At 39.6% G+C, this 14269-nt stretch overlaps 1 protein-coding gene across 1 annotated transcript; it reads right to left on the bottom strand.

Moving 5' to 3' along the window:
- Positions 1–12624: 12624 nt before the first annotated feature.
- On the bottom strand, positions 12625–13877 carry LOC138843713 (small integral membrane protein 10-like protein 1). Its single transcript, XM_070048455.1, has one exon. It carries the CDS (start codon positions 13875–13877, stop codon positions 13668–13670), a length of 210 nt encoding a protein of 69 aa, XP_069904556.1. The 3' UTR covers positions 12625–13667.
- Between the last annotated feature and the right edge of the window lie 392 nt (positions 13878–14269).

Here is a 14269-nt window from a genome sequence, read left to right as displayed (position 1 = left end):
AAGAAATATAATTTTAAGGTCAGGTGATAAAACTGTGCTTGTCAATGATATTGCAATTTTTTTTTAATCTTTTATTTAATGAATATAAATTTCCAAAGTACGACTCATGTGTTACAATGGCTTCCCCCCCATACCGTCCCTCCCACCCACAACCCTCCCCTTTCCCACTCCCTCTCCCCTTCCATTCACATCAAGATTCATTTTCGATTATCTTAATATACAGAAGATCAGCTTAGTATACCTTAAGTAAGTATTTCAACAGTTTGCTCCCACACAGAAACATAAAGTGAAAAATAATAGATGATTTTTTTAAATGATGATGAAATCAGATCAGACCTATTGTCATGTTTAATCCCAGTGAGAGTCAAGTTGGGAATTGATAATTTCTTTCTTTCTTTTTTTTTTTTTTTTTTTTTTTTTACAGAAGATCAGTTTAGTGTACATTAAGTAAAGATTTCAGTCGTTTGCACCCCCATAGAAACACAAAGTGAAATATACTGTTTGAGTACTCGTTATAGCATTAAGCCTCAGTGTACAGCACGTTAAGGACAGAGATCCTACCTGAGGAGTAAGTGCACAGTGACTCCTGTTGTTGACTTTACCAATTGACACTCCTGTTTATGGCATCAGTAATCTCCCTATGCACCAGTTATGAGTTTCCAAGGCTATGGAAGCCCCTTGAGTTCTCCGACTCTTATCTTGTTTAGACACGGTCATAGTCAAAGTGGAGGTTCTCTCCTCCCTTCAGAGAAAGGCACCTCCCTCTTTGAAGACCTGTTCTTTCCACTGGGATCTCACTCACAGAGATCTTTTTGCCAGAGTGTCTTGGCTTTCCATGCCTGAAATACTCTCATGGGCTTTTCAGCCAGATCCGAGTGCCTTTAGGGCTGATTCTGAGGCCAGAGTGCTATTTAGGACATCCGCCATTCTATGAGTCTGCTGAGTATCTCACTTCCCATGTTGGATCACTCTCCCCTTTATTTATTCTATCGGTTGGTGTTAGCAGATACTAGACTTGTTTATGTGCTCCCTTTGACTCTTAGTCCTTTCATTATGATCAATTGTGAACTGCAATTGATCACTTGCAGTAGTGAGATGGCATTGGCACATGCCACCTTGATGGGATTGAATTGGAATCCCCTGGTATGTTTCCAACTCTACCAATTGGGGCAAGTCAGCCCGAGCATGCCCCAAATTATACATCTCTTCCCTCTCTTATTCCCACTCTTATGTTTAACAGGGTCACATTTCAGTTAATTTTCAACACTTAAGAATAACTGTGTGATAATTACAGAATTAAACCAGTCATATTAAGTAGAACAGACAAAAAAAAAATACTATGAGGGATAATGTATTAAGTTGTCCATTAGCAGTCAGGGCTATGCTGATCAAGTCACCATTTCTCATAGTGTCCATTTCACTTCAGGAGGTTTCCTTTTTGGTGTTCAGTCAGTTGTCACCGATCAGGGAGAACATATGGTATCTGTCCCTTTGGGACTGGCTTACTTCACTCAGCATGATGTGTTCCAGATTCCTCCATTTTGTTGCAAATGACTGGATTTCGTTGTTTCTTACTGCGGTATAGTACTCTAAAGAATACATATCCCATAATTTCTTTATCCAGTCTACCGTTGATGGGCATTTAGGTTGGTTCCAGGTCTTGGCTATTGTGAATTGTGCTGCAATAAACATTAGGGTGCAGACCGCTTTTTTGTTTATCAATTTAAACTCCTTTGGGTAAATTCCAAGGAGTGGGATGGCTGGGTCGAACGGTAGGGTTATATTCAGGTTTCTGAGGAATCTCCAGACTGATTTCCATAGTGGCTTGACCAGTTTGCATTCCCACCAACAGTGGGTTAGTGTCCCTTTTTCCCCACATCCTCGCCAGCATCTGTTGTTGGTAGATTTCTGTATGTGAGCCATTCTAACCGGGGTGAGGTGAAACCTCATTGTGGTTTTGATTTGCATTTCCCTGATTGCTAGTGACCTTGAACATTTTTTCATGTGCCTGTTGGCCATTTGGATTTCCTCTTTTGAAAAATGTCTATTGAAGTCCTTGGCCCATCTCTTAAGTGGGTTGTTGGTTTTGTTTTTGTGGAGTTTCTTGATCTCTTTGTAGATTCTGGTTATTAACCCTTTATCTGTTGCATAGTTTGCAAATATTTTTTCCCATTCTGTCGGTTGTCTCTTCACTCTCCTGACTGTTTCTTTTGCAGTACAGAAACTTCTCAATTTGATGCAATCCCAATAGTTGATTTTGGCTTTGACTGTCTGTGCCTCCCGGGTCTTTTCCAGAAATTCTTTGCCTGTGCCAATATCTTGAAGGGTTTCTCCAATGTTCTCTAATAACTTAATGGTGTCAGGACGTAGATTTAGGTCTTTAATCCATGTTGAGTGGATTTTTGTGTAAGGTGTAAGGTAGGGGTCTTGCTTCATGCTTCTGCACGTGGAAATCCAGTTTTCCCAGCACCATTTATTGAATAGACTGTCCTTGCTCCAGGAATTAGTTTTAGATCCTTGATCAAATATAAGTTGGCTGTAGATGTTTGGGTTGATTTCTGGTGTTTCAATTCTGTTCCATTGGTCTATCCATCTGTTTCTGTACCAGTACCATGCTGTTTTGATTACAACTGCCCTGTAGTATGTCCTGAAGTCTGGTATTGTGATGCCTCCGGCTTTGTTTTTGCAATTTTGAATATAAGAGCTTTTAAAATAGTGACTTTTAGAAGTTATTAGTATGATCATATTTAAAAACTCTCAGTAATAAAGAAATCACCATTAGGATTTACAGCTATCATAATTTTTCAATGATAGGAAAAAAACAAAAAGAAACTGCAGCAAATAATTGCTACAGATGTGGTGTAAGTTACTTTTGATGGCACAATAGGTATCAGTGTTGTGTTGGAAGAATGAAAGTACCATATAGGCTTCTTCTTCTTTTTTTTTTTTTTTTTTGGACAGGCAGAGTTAGACAGTGAGAGAGACAGAGAGAAAGGTCTTTCTTTTCCGTTGGTTCACCCCCCAATGGCCGCTGCTGCCGGCGCACCGCACTGATCCAAAGCCAGGAGCCAGGTACTTCCTCCTGTTCTCCCATGTGGGTGCAGGGCCCAAGGACTTGGGCCATCCTCCACTGCACTCCCGGCCACAGCAGAGAGCTGGACAGGGAGATGAGCAACTGGGACAGAAATCCGGTGCCCCGACCGGGAGTAGAACCCGGGATGCCGGTGCCGCAAGGTGGAGGATTAGCCTATTGAGCCAGGGCGCCGGCCACCATATAGGCTTCTAAAGTGTGCTTTTCCTTAAGGATGCTGTGCCTCACAGTGCTGTGTGGGTTATGGTGTATTAATGATGGTGATGATGTATGTATATTCAGACTTTTATTGATGTTTACAGTTTTTTTTTTTTTAAGATTTATCCATTTATTTTATAGGCAAGGTTACACACACACACACAGAGAGAGGGAAGGAGAGAGAGAGAGAGAGTCATAGAGGCCTTCGATGCACTGGTTCACTCCCCAAAGGGCTACAATTGCCGAAGCTGAGCTGATCCGAAGCCAGGAACCAGGAACTTCTTCCAGGTTTCCCACATGGGTGCAGGGGCCCAAGTACTGGAGTCATCTTCCACTGCTTTCCCAGGCCAAAAGCAGAGAGCTGGATCAGAAGAAGAGCAGCCGAGACTGTCCTTTATGGGAAGCTACCATTACAGGTGGAGGCTTAGCATACTATGCCCCAGTGCTGGCCCCAATGTTTTCAATTTTAAAATGACTCATTATGTCAGACATTGTATAAGAAATTTCCTAATGATTATCAATGAAATTATCTTGCTATAAAGAAAGGTAAAATTAAAATCACACTGGCTTTTGAGTTTGAAGCAAGTCTATTTGTCTGTTGCTGCTTTTGTTTTCTTTTCCTTTTTTTCCCGCCTTTGACATATTTTTTTTTTTTTTTGACAGGCAGAGTGGACAGTGAGAGAGAGAGACAGAGAGAGAAAGGTCTTCCTTTGCCGTTGGTTCACCCTCCAATGGCCGCCGCTGCAGCCGGCGCACCGCGCTGATCCGATGGCAGGAGCCAGGATCCAGGTGCTTTTCCTGGTCTCCCATGGGGTGCAGGGCCCAAGCACCTGGGCCATCCTCCACTGCACTCCCTGGCCATAGCAGAGAGCTGGCCTGGAAGAGGGGCAACCGGGACAGAATCCGGCGCCCCGACCGGGACTAGAACCCGGTGTGCCGGCGCCGCAAGGTGGAGGATTAGCCTATTGAGCCACGGCGCCGGCCTATATTTTTGGTTTTGCAGTAAACACATCCAAAAATTAATTACCCAGATCAATGTCATGGAGGTTTCACCTAGATATTATCCTAGAAGTTTTAAAGTTTTGGATCTTTTTAAAAAATATTTATTGTTATTACTAGATACTTGGTCTTATTTATGTGATCTGACACTTAATCTTATCTATATGATCAATTACACACTTCATTTGATCACTTTAACATGTAAGATGGCATTAGTACCACCAAGCTTAATGAAATTCGGAGTCCCAAAGTAACAATAGATAGAATTAAGAAGGAGAGACTGTTCCAACATGGGAAATAGTCCATACAGCACTCATAGAATGACAAACACCCTAAATAGCACTCAGACCTCATAATCAGCCCTTAAGGCATTTGGATCTGACTGAAAAGCCCGGCAGAACATGTCAGGCATGGAAAGCCAAAACACTGTGGCAAAAAATGATCTACATGAAGGATTTCTGTTAGTGAGATCCCAGTGGAAAGAAGAGCCATCAGAGAAGGATGTACTTTTCTCTGAAGGGAGGAGAGAACTTCTACTTTGCCTATGGCCCTGTTGAAATACTGGTGGAGTTTGTGGACTCAAAAGGCTTCCAAGCCTTGGCAGCTCATGACAAGAGCCTTGAGTGATCACTGACATCATAAATATGAGTGTCAATTGTTAAATCAACAACAGGAGTCACTGTGCACTTACGCCCCATGTGGGACCTCTGTCTTTAATGAGTTGTACTTGAGAATTAACTGTAAAACTTGTTTTCAAACAGTACTTTATACTGTGTGTGTGTGTGTGCAAATTATGGAATTCTTAGTATAGAGTTGGGCTTCTGTATATAAATTAATTATAAATAAATCTTAATGAAGAATAGGATGGGAGAGGGAGTAGGAGGTGGGACAGGAGTTGTGGTGGGAGAGCAGATATGGGGGAGAAGAACTGTTATATTCCTAAAGCTGTACTTATGAAATTTGTATTTAAATAAAAAGCTTTCTAAAAAAGAAAATTCAGTGTCACCACAAGGCCATGGCAAAAAATAATAAAAAATTTTAAAAAGATTTATTTATTTGAAAGGCAGATTTATAGAAAGACAAAGAGATAGAGATCTTCCATGTGCTCATCATTCCCCAAATGATCCCCAGGGTTGTACCAGGCTGAAGCTAGGAGCCTACAACTGCATTTGGGTCTCACACGAGGGCTGCATTGGTCCAGTCACTCATAACTTTTGCTGCTTACAAGATGCATTAGCAGGGAGCTGGATCAGAAACAGAGCAGCCAGCATTTGAATCTGCACTCATATAGACTGCTGGTGTTGCAGGCAGAGGCTTAACCTACTGAGCCAAAAAGCTGGCCACAAGTTTTAGGTCTTATATTTGTTCCTAGAGAATCAACATTTTGAGTTGATTTCCGTAGAGAGCGTGAAATGAGAGACTAGTTTCATTGTTCTGCATCTGGATATCCAGTTTATACAGCACTATTTATTGAAGAGACTGTGCTGTCCTCATTGTGTGTTCTTAGCAACTTTGTCAAGAAAGAATTGATTTTAACCTGTTTGTTTAGTGTGGGACTGTGGATTGTTTCAGTCTGCTTTTCTGCAACACCATGCTGTTTTAATTAGAGTAGCTTTGTAACATATTTAAATTACAGTAAGTGGTATCTCTAGTTTTGTCTTTTGCTTAACATTACTTTGGCTATTCTGTGTCTTTGGTGATTCTTTGTGAATTTTAGAATTTTTTTTTCTATTCTATGAAAAAAATTACATTGGAATATTGATAGGAATTTTGCACTGAATTTGTAGGTCATTTCAGTCAGTACAGACATTTTAACATTACTCCTTCCAATGCATGAACATGAGCTATCTTTCCATTTATGTGTATCTTCTTCAATTTCTAACCTGCTTAGTAAAGGAAATAATTAATAAAATGAAAACACAGTTCTTGGGTTGGTAGAAAATATTTGCCAACCAAATGTCTGATAAAGGGTTACAACTTAAAATATTTCAGGAACACAAACAGCAGCAAGAAAACAACTTGATTAAAAAATGGGCAAAGACCATTTCTTTAATAATTAATAGAGATGGTCAACAGTGGAAAGAAGTGACAATCAAAGAAGGAGGTACTTTTCTCTTTTAAAAGGAGGAGAGAACTTCCACTTTGCTTATGGCCTTGTCCAAATACTGATGGAGTTTGTGGACTCAAAAGGCTTCAATAGCCTAGGCAGCTCATTTCAAGAGCCTTGGGTGGTCACTGACATCATACATAATGGTGTTAATTTAACACCACTTAATATCACTTGTGCACTAACTCCCCATGCAGGACCTCTGTCCTCAATGAATTGCATTGACAGTTAACCGTAAAACCAAAGAGTTTTTTCCCTGTGTGTGTGTGTGTGTGTGTGTGTGCAAATTGTTGAAATCTTTACTTAGTGTAGAGTTGGTCTTCTGTGTACAAAGTTAATTGAAAATGAATCTTAATGGAGAATGGAACTGGCAAGGGCAGAGGGAGGAAGAGGAGGGGTGAGAGTGTGGGTGAGAGGACTGATACATGGTGGGGAAGAATGACTGTATTTCCAAAGCTGTACTTATGAAATCTGTATTTCTTAAAAATAAAGAAAAAGTAAAAAAAAATGCTTCCACACTTTTATACCCTATCATATATATATAAAATAAATGGCTATTACAAGAAATAATAGATAATTAAATGTTGGCAAGGATGCAGAGAAAAAGGACCCTGATCCCTTTAATGGGAATATAAATTATGAAAAGCTTAATGGTGATTCCTCAAAAAATAATTACTTTATGATCTGAAAATTCTACTTCTATATATATGCAAAAGATTTGAAATTAATAGGTCAACTAGATACATATGCACTGTCATGTTCATAGCAACACTTCTCACAAGAGCTGAGCCAGATTTAACCTCCAAGACCAACAACAGATGTATGCTATAGAAAATGTGGTGTATACACATTGGAATACTATCCAGCCTTAAAAACAGGAAATTTTATCATTTGTTAACAACATGTATGAGCTTGGTATGGGGGCATTATGATAAATGAAATAATCCAAGTACAGAAAGTCTACCAGTGCATTATCTCATATGTAGAACCTAAAACAGTAAATCCCATAGAAGTTGAAAATAGAATAGTGGTTATCAAAGTCTGGGAGCTGGGAGTGATACTGGTCAAAGTTTCAGTCAGACAGGAGAAGTAAGATTTTGAGATCTATTATGCAGGATGACTAGAGTTAATAATATACTGTAATCTCAGATTGCTAAGAGTAGATGGTAAATGTTCCCACAACACCTACACAAGTTTTTAAACACAAAAATAGGAGGACCACACACACACACAAAACCCCTACACTGGCTAGATTCAGATAGGATAATTTGGTTTGGAATGTACCCTTCAGGGGACAGTGTTGTGTCACAGCAGGTTAAGCCACACCTATGATGCCAACATCTCATATGAACACTGATTTGAGTGCCAGCTGCTCCATTTCTGATCCATCTCCCTGCTAACACACCTGAGAAGCAGTTGAGGACAGACCAAGTGCTTGGGTTCGTGCCTCCCATATGAGAGACTTGGATAGAGTTCCAGGCTCATGGCTTTGGCATGGCCCAGCCCTGGTCACTGAGGCCATTTGTGGAATGAAGCAGTGGATGGAAGATCTCTCTTCCTCTTCTGTGACTTTGCCTTTCAAATAGATAAATCTTAAAAAATAAGAATGTACCCCTCAGTAAATAACAAGGAAATATTACCTTGTATGTATTAGAAGATACAAATAGTATTTACTTTCAGTTTTTAAGATTTAACATTTTAGTATTACTAAACTTTAATGACAAGGGTAAAACAGACTTAAACTAACTATATATAGCCATGTCTTTTTGTACACAGTATTTAGCAGTAAATGTCTTACCAGGATGAAGCCCACAGTTTTCATGTACTAAACCTGCAGAGATGAGGCAATTAGTAGGGGTCTATTCTTAATAGTTGAAGTATGGATAATGACTGTTAAAGATGAAACTGGAACAGTGGCTGCTCATATATTGCATTCTCCTTATTAAAATATTTTGATATTACAGGTTGCATCATTTTCTGTAACAGCCTTAGTTGAAGACTAAAACCACAATCTAAGAGAACCACTACTTTCACATACACAACCAGTGTCATGCAATTTACATGTCTCCTAACCTGTACCCTATTCTTGACCATCTAATTGGCCAAAACATAAGAAAGAAAAAAAAATGCATTGCTTTCTCGTGAACTGCATTTTACTAACATAAATATTTTATAGTGTTCATGTCATGACTTTTTCACTTTGGTTATACCCAACTTACAAATTGGTTGCAAATAATTAGTTTGTAATGCCAGGCTTATCCCTGGGCCCTGCAATAGACTAAGAACTTGAGTTGAGAAGATATGTTAGTGCACTGAAATCATTTTGGATTGACAAGAATAAATCTTTATTAAAAAGCATTGCTCAGAAGGTGAGTTCCATCAATTCAGAAAAATGAGAATTTGGAGATGAGCATTACTTATATAAGAAATCCCAGTTGTACTATTGTAAAATTTAACTATTTTCAGGGTGACTAATATAGATGCATTTTCAGAAGACAAATGTAGTATTCTGGTACTTTTGCTCTTTAGCCTCATTTTAGAATGAGATACCTCTAAAAATAGTTTGCTCTCTGAATTTTAAAGCTTCTGTTAATTATATTACTCCGATTCAGTTTGAGATAATTTCAGTTTTTTTAAAATTAAATAACAAAATCATCTCTTGAAAAACTTTTTCCATTTCAAATATCTTGTTTCTTCAGATGCTGGACAATATTTACGTACCTGCAATCTCAGAACCAAGATATTCTAGCTATAGTATTTAATTGTTTAGAGATGCATTATGATATATTTTTCACATTGGTTCATGAAAAGATAAAATTTCCCTAATACATGAAAGACCTACATTCCTCTTTATTGTTCATTGATATACTCCAATTCCCATTGTGAATAATCCCACACTTCTGGTGTTGAAAGTCACAGTCAGTCAACATTTTCTAATGTTCACTGCAGATCCCTCATCAAGATAGAGATGAACAGGAGCGCCCTTAGTTGTACTGCAATTAAGCTACCAAGAATTCCAGTTTCTTCTTTTGATTTTTAGTAGTTGCTTGGCAATGTGCTTTGGCCTTTCAATGAACCAAGAGTATTGCTGGAATCAGTTTTTGTACTTCATGACTTGGCCTGGTGATAATCCTACTAAACAATAATCTATTAAATTGTCTTAATCTGGTCAGACTGCTGTAACACTGTCCTAAGTGCCATAAACCAGGGGATTTATAGGCAATCTCTCATGTCTCTGGAGGCTAAGTCCAAGAACAAAGCACTGGCAAATCTGATTTAGTGAGGATGCACTTTCTTGTTCATAGATGGCTATCTTTCACTGCTACCTCATGTGGCAAATGGGACAGTGAACTGTTTCTGCTTTAGAAGGGCACCAATCCCATTTGTGAGGGTTCTATATTTATGACCCAACATCCTCCCAAAGGCCCCACTTCCTAGTACATTATGTTGGTGGTAAGGTTCTCAACATACGAACTTTAATTTTAGTTCTGGCCAAAATTGCAAGAAAACTTCCCATACTTGTCATGATCCAAATAATAGATAAATGTGATTCAATCCAGCCCAATTTTTGGAAATGCTAATAGTTCTTGCAATAGTTCTGCTCTTGGTCAACTTGCTTGTAACCTCCCAAATCTAGACTTTAGACTCGTTTCCATGCTCAGCATTTCTTGCATTATTTTCCTTTCCCTTACCTGTCTGTCCCTAGATTCCTTAACTTTTATTTGTCACCTTTTATGCCTCCATTTGTAGGCCTTATTTTCTTCTTAGCTCTATCAAATGTTATTAAGTGCCACAAGAAAACCCAATAAAGTCAAACTCCAAAATTTTATAACAGAAAACTCAGTCAGAGCTCCTCAGGGCAGCAAAGGGCATGGCTACAAAACCAAAGGTTTCGACTCTGTGGAAGGAAGGAAGGATTTCTCTTCCATTCAGGGATTTCCTCTCTCTCTCTCTTTGCTCTCCACCACCCATTCCCACCAAATAAAACAGGAAATAGATTTCAGGTGGAAGAATACTAAAACTTGAATTTACTTATCAAATCACAATGAATATAACAGAAGGCCCTCAATTACATTTTAAAAATTCACCAACTATTACTATGGTAATATTTGTTTGGAAACTAGAGATTATTATTTTGAATTACCTATTCACTTTGGAAAGATGAACCTCTTTTGAAATTTATCTTCAGGGTAACTGGAAATAGAACTATTTTGGCTGGTGATGATGATCTTGAGAAGTTACTTAGCCTCTCTAAATCCCAGTCTCCCTACCTGAAAAAATGAGAAAAATGTTTACCTCACAGTACATTTGTGAGAATTCTGGATACCATGTATATAAATATTTCCTAGCTCCTGGTATTAAAAACTCAATGAAGTTTTAAAAATGATGGGGGTGGTAATTAATAAATTATGCATAAAAATCTCCTCTCCTATTAATTATTTGTGTAACTATATTCACTCTTTCACTATTATAGTCAAATTATAACACACAGCTATTATTCCTCATTTCTTTAAAGTCAGTTACACTTTACTTTTTTCTTTATTGGTAATCATCATCTCTTGGCTTCTTCATTCTCGAGGGACCTCCAAACCAACTAATATTCACAATGATCTGAAAATGCTTCATTTATAGGCTATAAAGTGGATTATCTTAACATAAAGGGCAACACATGTGTTTCATTTATTGACTTGATAATGTACAGAATAATTAACATCAGATCTACTGACCCATTCAAAAATATTATGTACTTTGTTTCAGGTTATGCACTAGGCTTGGGGTTGGAGCAGGAAACATATAAAATCCTTGGCCTTATAGATATTACCTGGAAGTATGCCAAGAGAAACAAAATAGCAAGTGGTTTAGTCAAGACAGAAGTCTTGTTTACTCTCCTGGGAAAGGTAAATGAATTATATTATGTAGGAGTACAAATACACTGCAAAGTTTAAGAGCAACCGTAAAGATTAAATGATAAATCTCAGCACTCACATTTTCTTAATACAGTGTTATTTGCAATATTTCAGGGTGTAAAATTGGGTAAAATACAGTATTTTTCCTTACAGAGCTTCCTATTTGGAGAACAGATAGATAGTAAGTATTTACCTATTTATAAATATTTAATCGATAGAATATTTACTTTTTCATAGAACTTCTATTGGTAGAAAACACAGATAGCAGGATGTGCTCAAAAGAGTTGGTTGAAGACAAAGGATAAAGAGTAGGAAGAACCTAACACCAGACATGGTACTGAACAAGGCAGAACACTTACGATTTTAAAACCAGAGTTTGTTGTACATGAGTGGAATACACAACACTGCAAACAGTTTAAACCTCTACCTTGGGCAATAACACTTGCCTTTTTATGCAAATGCCTTACCTAGGATCTTCTTAGAGGTTCCTACCCAGCACACTTGTCACTACCCCTCTTCTTCTTAAGGATTCAAAACCTCCACTGGAAAAGCAGGGTTTTTCTTGTGTTTTACATTTTATTCACATTTTAATACGATATTCTATATGACAAATACTGCTTTTGTGTATTTATCAAGCACAGAACCAAGCCTGGTTTTTAATTACTTTTAATTCTTAGACTAGTCTTTCAAGGCAGGTATGTTTACCTTTTAACAGCTGACAAAAGAGAGGTTAATGGGCTCACCTCAGGCCACACAATCAGAGTTTATACTTTGATAGGGGTATTTCTGACTTAAAAACTCAATTGCATTCTACTTTCTTGGCTCTTAACCCAGTGGTATACATTTTAACTAGAGAACTTTTAAAAATAAAAGTTTGTTTTTAATTATAGCATATACACAGGTAAAACGAAATCAAATAATACTGTAAGACTGGTAGTGAAAAACAGCAAGTCTCTCTGCCTTTTCTCTATCCACCCTGATATCCTTTATCCAGAGCAAACCACATTTAACTCTCAGCTGATTATTTTTCCAATTTGTTTATCCTGCTTTTCATGGACTAGTCTACATTAGACCATGATTGACGCTCCCTCATTACACCCAGCTTTCATCCTGTCCCAGCCTCCTCACGTCTGTAAATCACTCGTTAAATGACTATTCCGTATTTACATAATATTGGCTAACTTTACACAGCTAGTATTAATCACAGTTGAGGTATGCTGCATACTTTTTGAACCTTTATTTTTCCTGGAGTTCAGTTCATAATTACCTGTTTTGATCTCTTATTTTGAAAAATCTGCAGGCCACTAATTTATCAGACTCTCTGAAATAAGAAAAATCTTGTTTATTTCAAATACACTGGTCAATCTAGAATTTTTTATTGTTTTTGAGGCATCCCATCAAACTCTTCATTTTTGGTCCCTTTCTGTTGACTTCAAGCCTTCTCCGTCACCGATCCTCTTTCGGATATATAGTATATATATTAGGAACTTTAGTATATATATTAGGAACTTGACAGCTGTCCCCTAAGGAACACCTCTTCTCAACAACCCACGGTGTCTGTCCAGCTCCTGTTTTATAAGCACTACAGCTAATCCAGAAACCTTCCTCCCCACTTCATATTCTCCCTTATAAACTCTAGTTTTGCATCAAGAGCTGAAAAACATTTGCATTTACTTTGTAACCATAACTTAAATATCCCTTTAAAAGAGGAAAGCCACAGAGAGCATGATGATGACGAGTCGAATATTGTTCAGGGAACAGCCAAGTGTCCAGCAGCAAGTGGATTGCTTCTTTTTCTGCTGGGGGTCCACAGGCTGCTCACAGGGGCACTTGTAAGATTCATTTTCTTAAACTCTATTTCTTCAAAATCCTGCGGACGTCTGCGTTTGGTGTGCGACGCTTTTCCCCACTGAAAATCGATGACTGTCATCTTCTCCTCCCGTGAATAAACGGATGTCTTCCACCTATCTTGAATAACTTCAGCTTCTTATTTATTCAAGTCTTGCTTACAATCCAATCCAACGTTATCCCAGTTTACTTTTCAGTTTTTTTCCTGAATGCACGCTATGCCCTTGGTCAGGTCCTTACATCCGTTCAGAGTAGGCTTTCAGGGCGCAAAGCTTCTTAGGTGAGTTCGTGGGTCTTAACGTGATAGTCTCGGTCGCCGGAACCGCGCACTTCAATAGCGGCCGGCATTCTGTCCCGCCCAAGAAGGTCGGCTAGGAGCGAAGAGCGCAGGCGCGGGCAGAGCCCAGGCACTATCGCGAGACCGCGAAGCTCCTCGCCGGGCGCTGCGCCACGCCGCAAGGCCTCCCGGGAGTCGGCCACCATGTTGGCCTCGGGGGCCGGCAAGTTAATCCAAACGTTAAATGTGTACCTGCAAGCGGATGTTGAGGATCACTGAGCCCGCGACGTAGAAGTAGGGGAAGTTCATGCGCAGCTGCCAGGCCAGTTCGAAGAAGGCGAGGAGTGTGCGCGAGAGCCCCTTGCAGAAAGCCCCGTAGGAGCTGGGTACCGCGGCTGGGCTGGAGGCCCTGACGGCCAAGGAGGACGGAGCCGCCGTCGCGGGGGCCATGGACTCGGGTCGCTGTCCGCCCAGCGCTTGGAGCCGAGGACCTCCGCAGGCTCCGCGGGGCCTCCAGCGACGGACAGCAGCGGGAGGTTGGGACGAAGCGTCCGCTGAGTTGGCCCTGCGCCTGCCGCCGCCGCGGCGTTCTGCAGGGGTGCGCCCGGGCTGGGCTGGCGCTGGCGCTCCGCCCCTTCCTGTCTTCTTGTGATATTTACCGTTAGAACTTAACCAGTGGTGGACCTGGACGGGAGTATGTTGTGTAGCACATACTAGCAGCCGTGCAGATGTTATTTCACTTTAAAATGAAAAGTCCAAATAAAATTGCGTAATTTTCCCTTGCCACGCAGCCTGTAAAGGACAAAGCCGGGTTAAAACTCTGGTTTATCTGCTGTGTGATC

The sequence above is a fragment of the Oryctolagus cuniculus genome, chromosome 9, assembly GCF_964237555.1.
Source record: "Oryctolagus cuniculus chromosome 9, mOryCun1.1, whole genome shotgun sequence".
In the NCBI taxonomy this organism is placed as follows: Eukaryota; Metazoa; Chordata; class Mammalia; order Lagomorpha; family Leporidae; genus Oryctolagus; species Oryctolagus cuniculus.
Note: the sequence above shows the minus strand (reverse complement) of the source record. Positions and strands in the feature narration are given on the sequence as shown.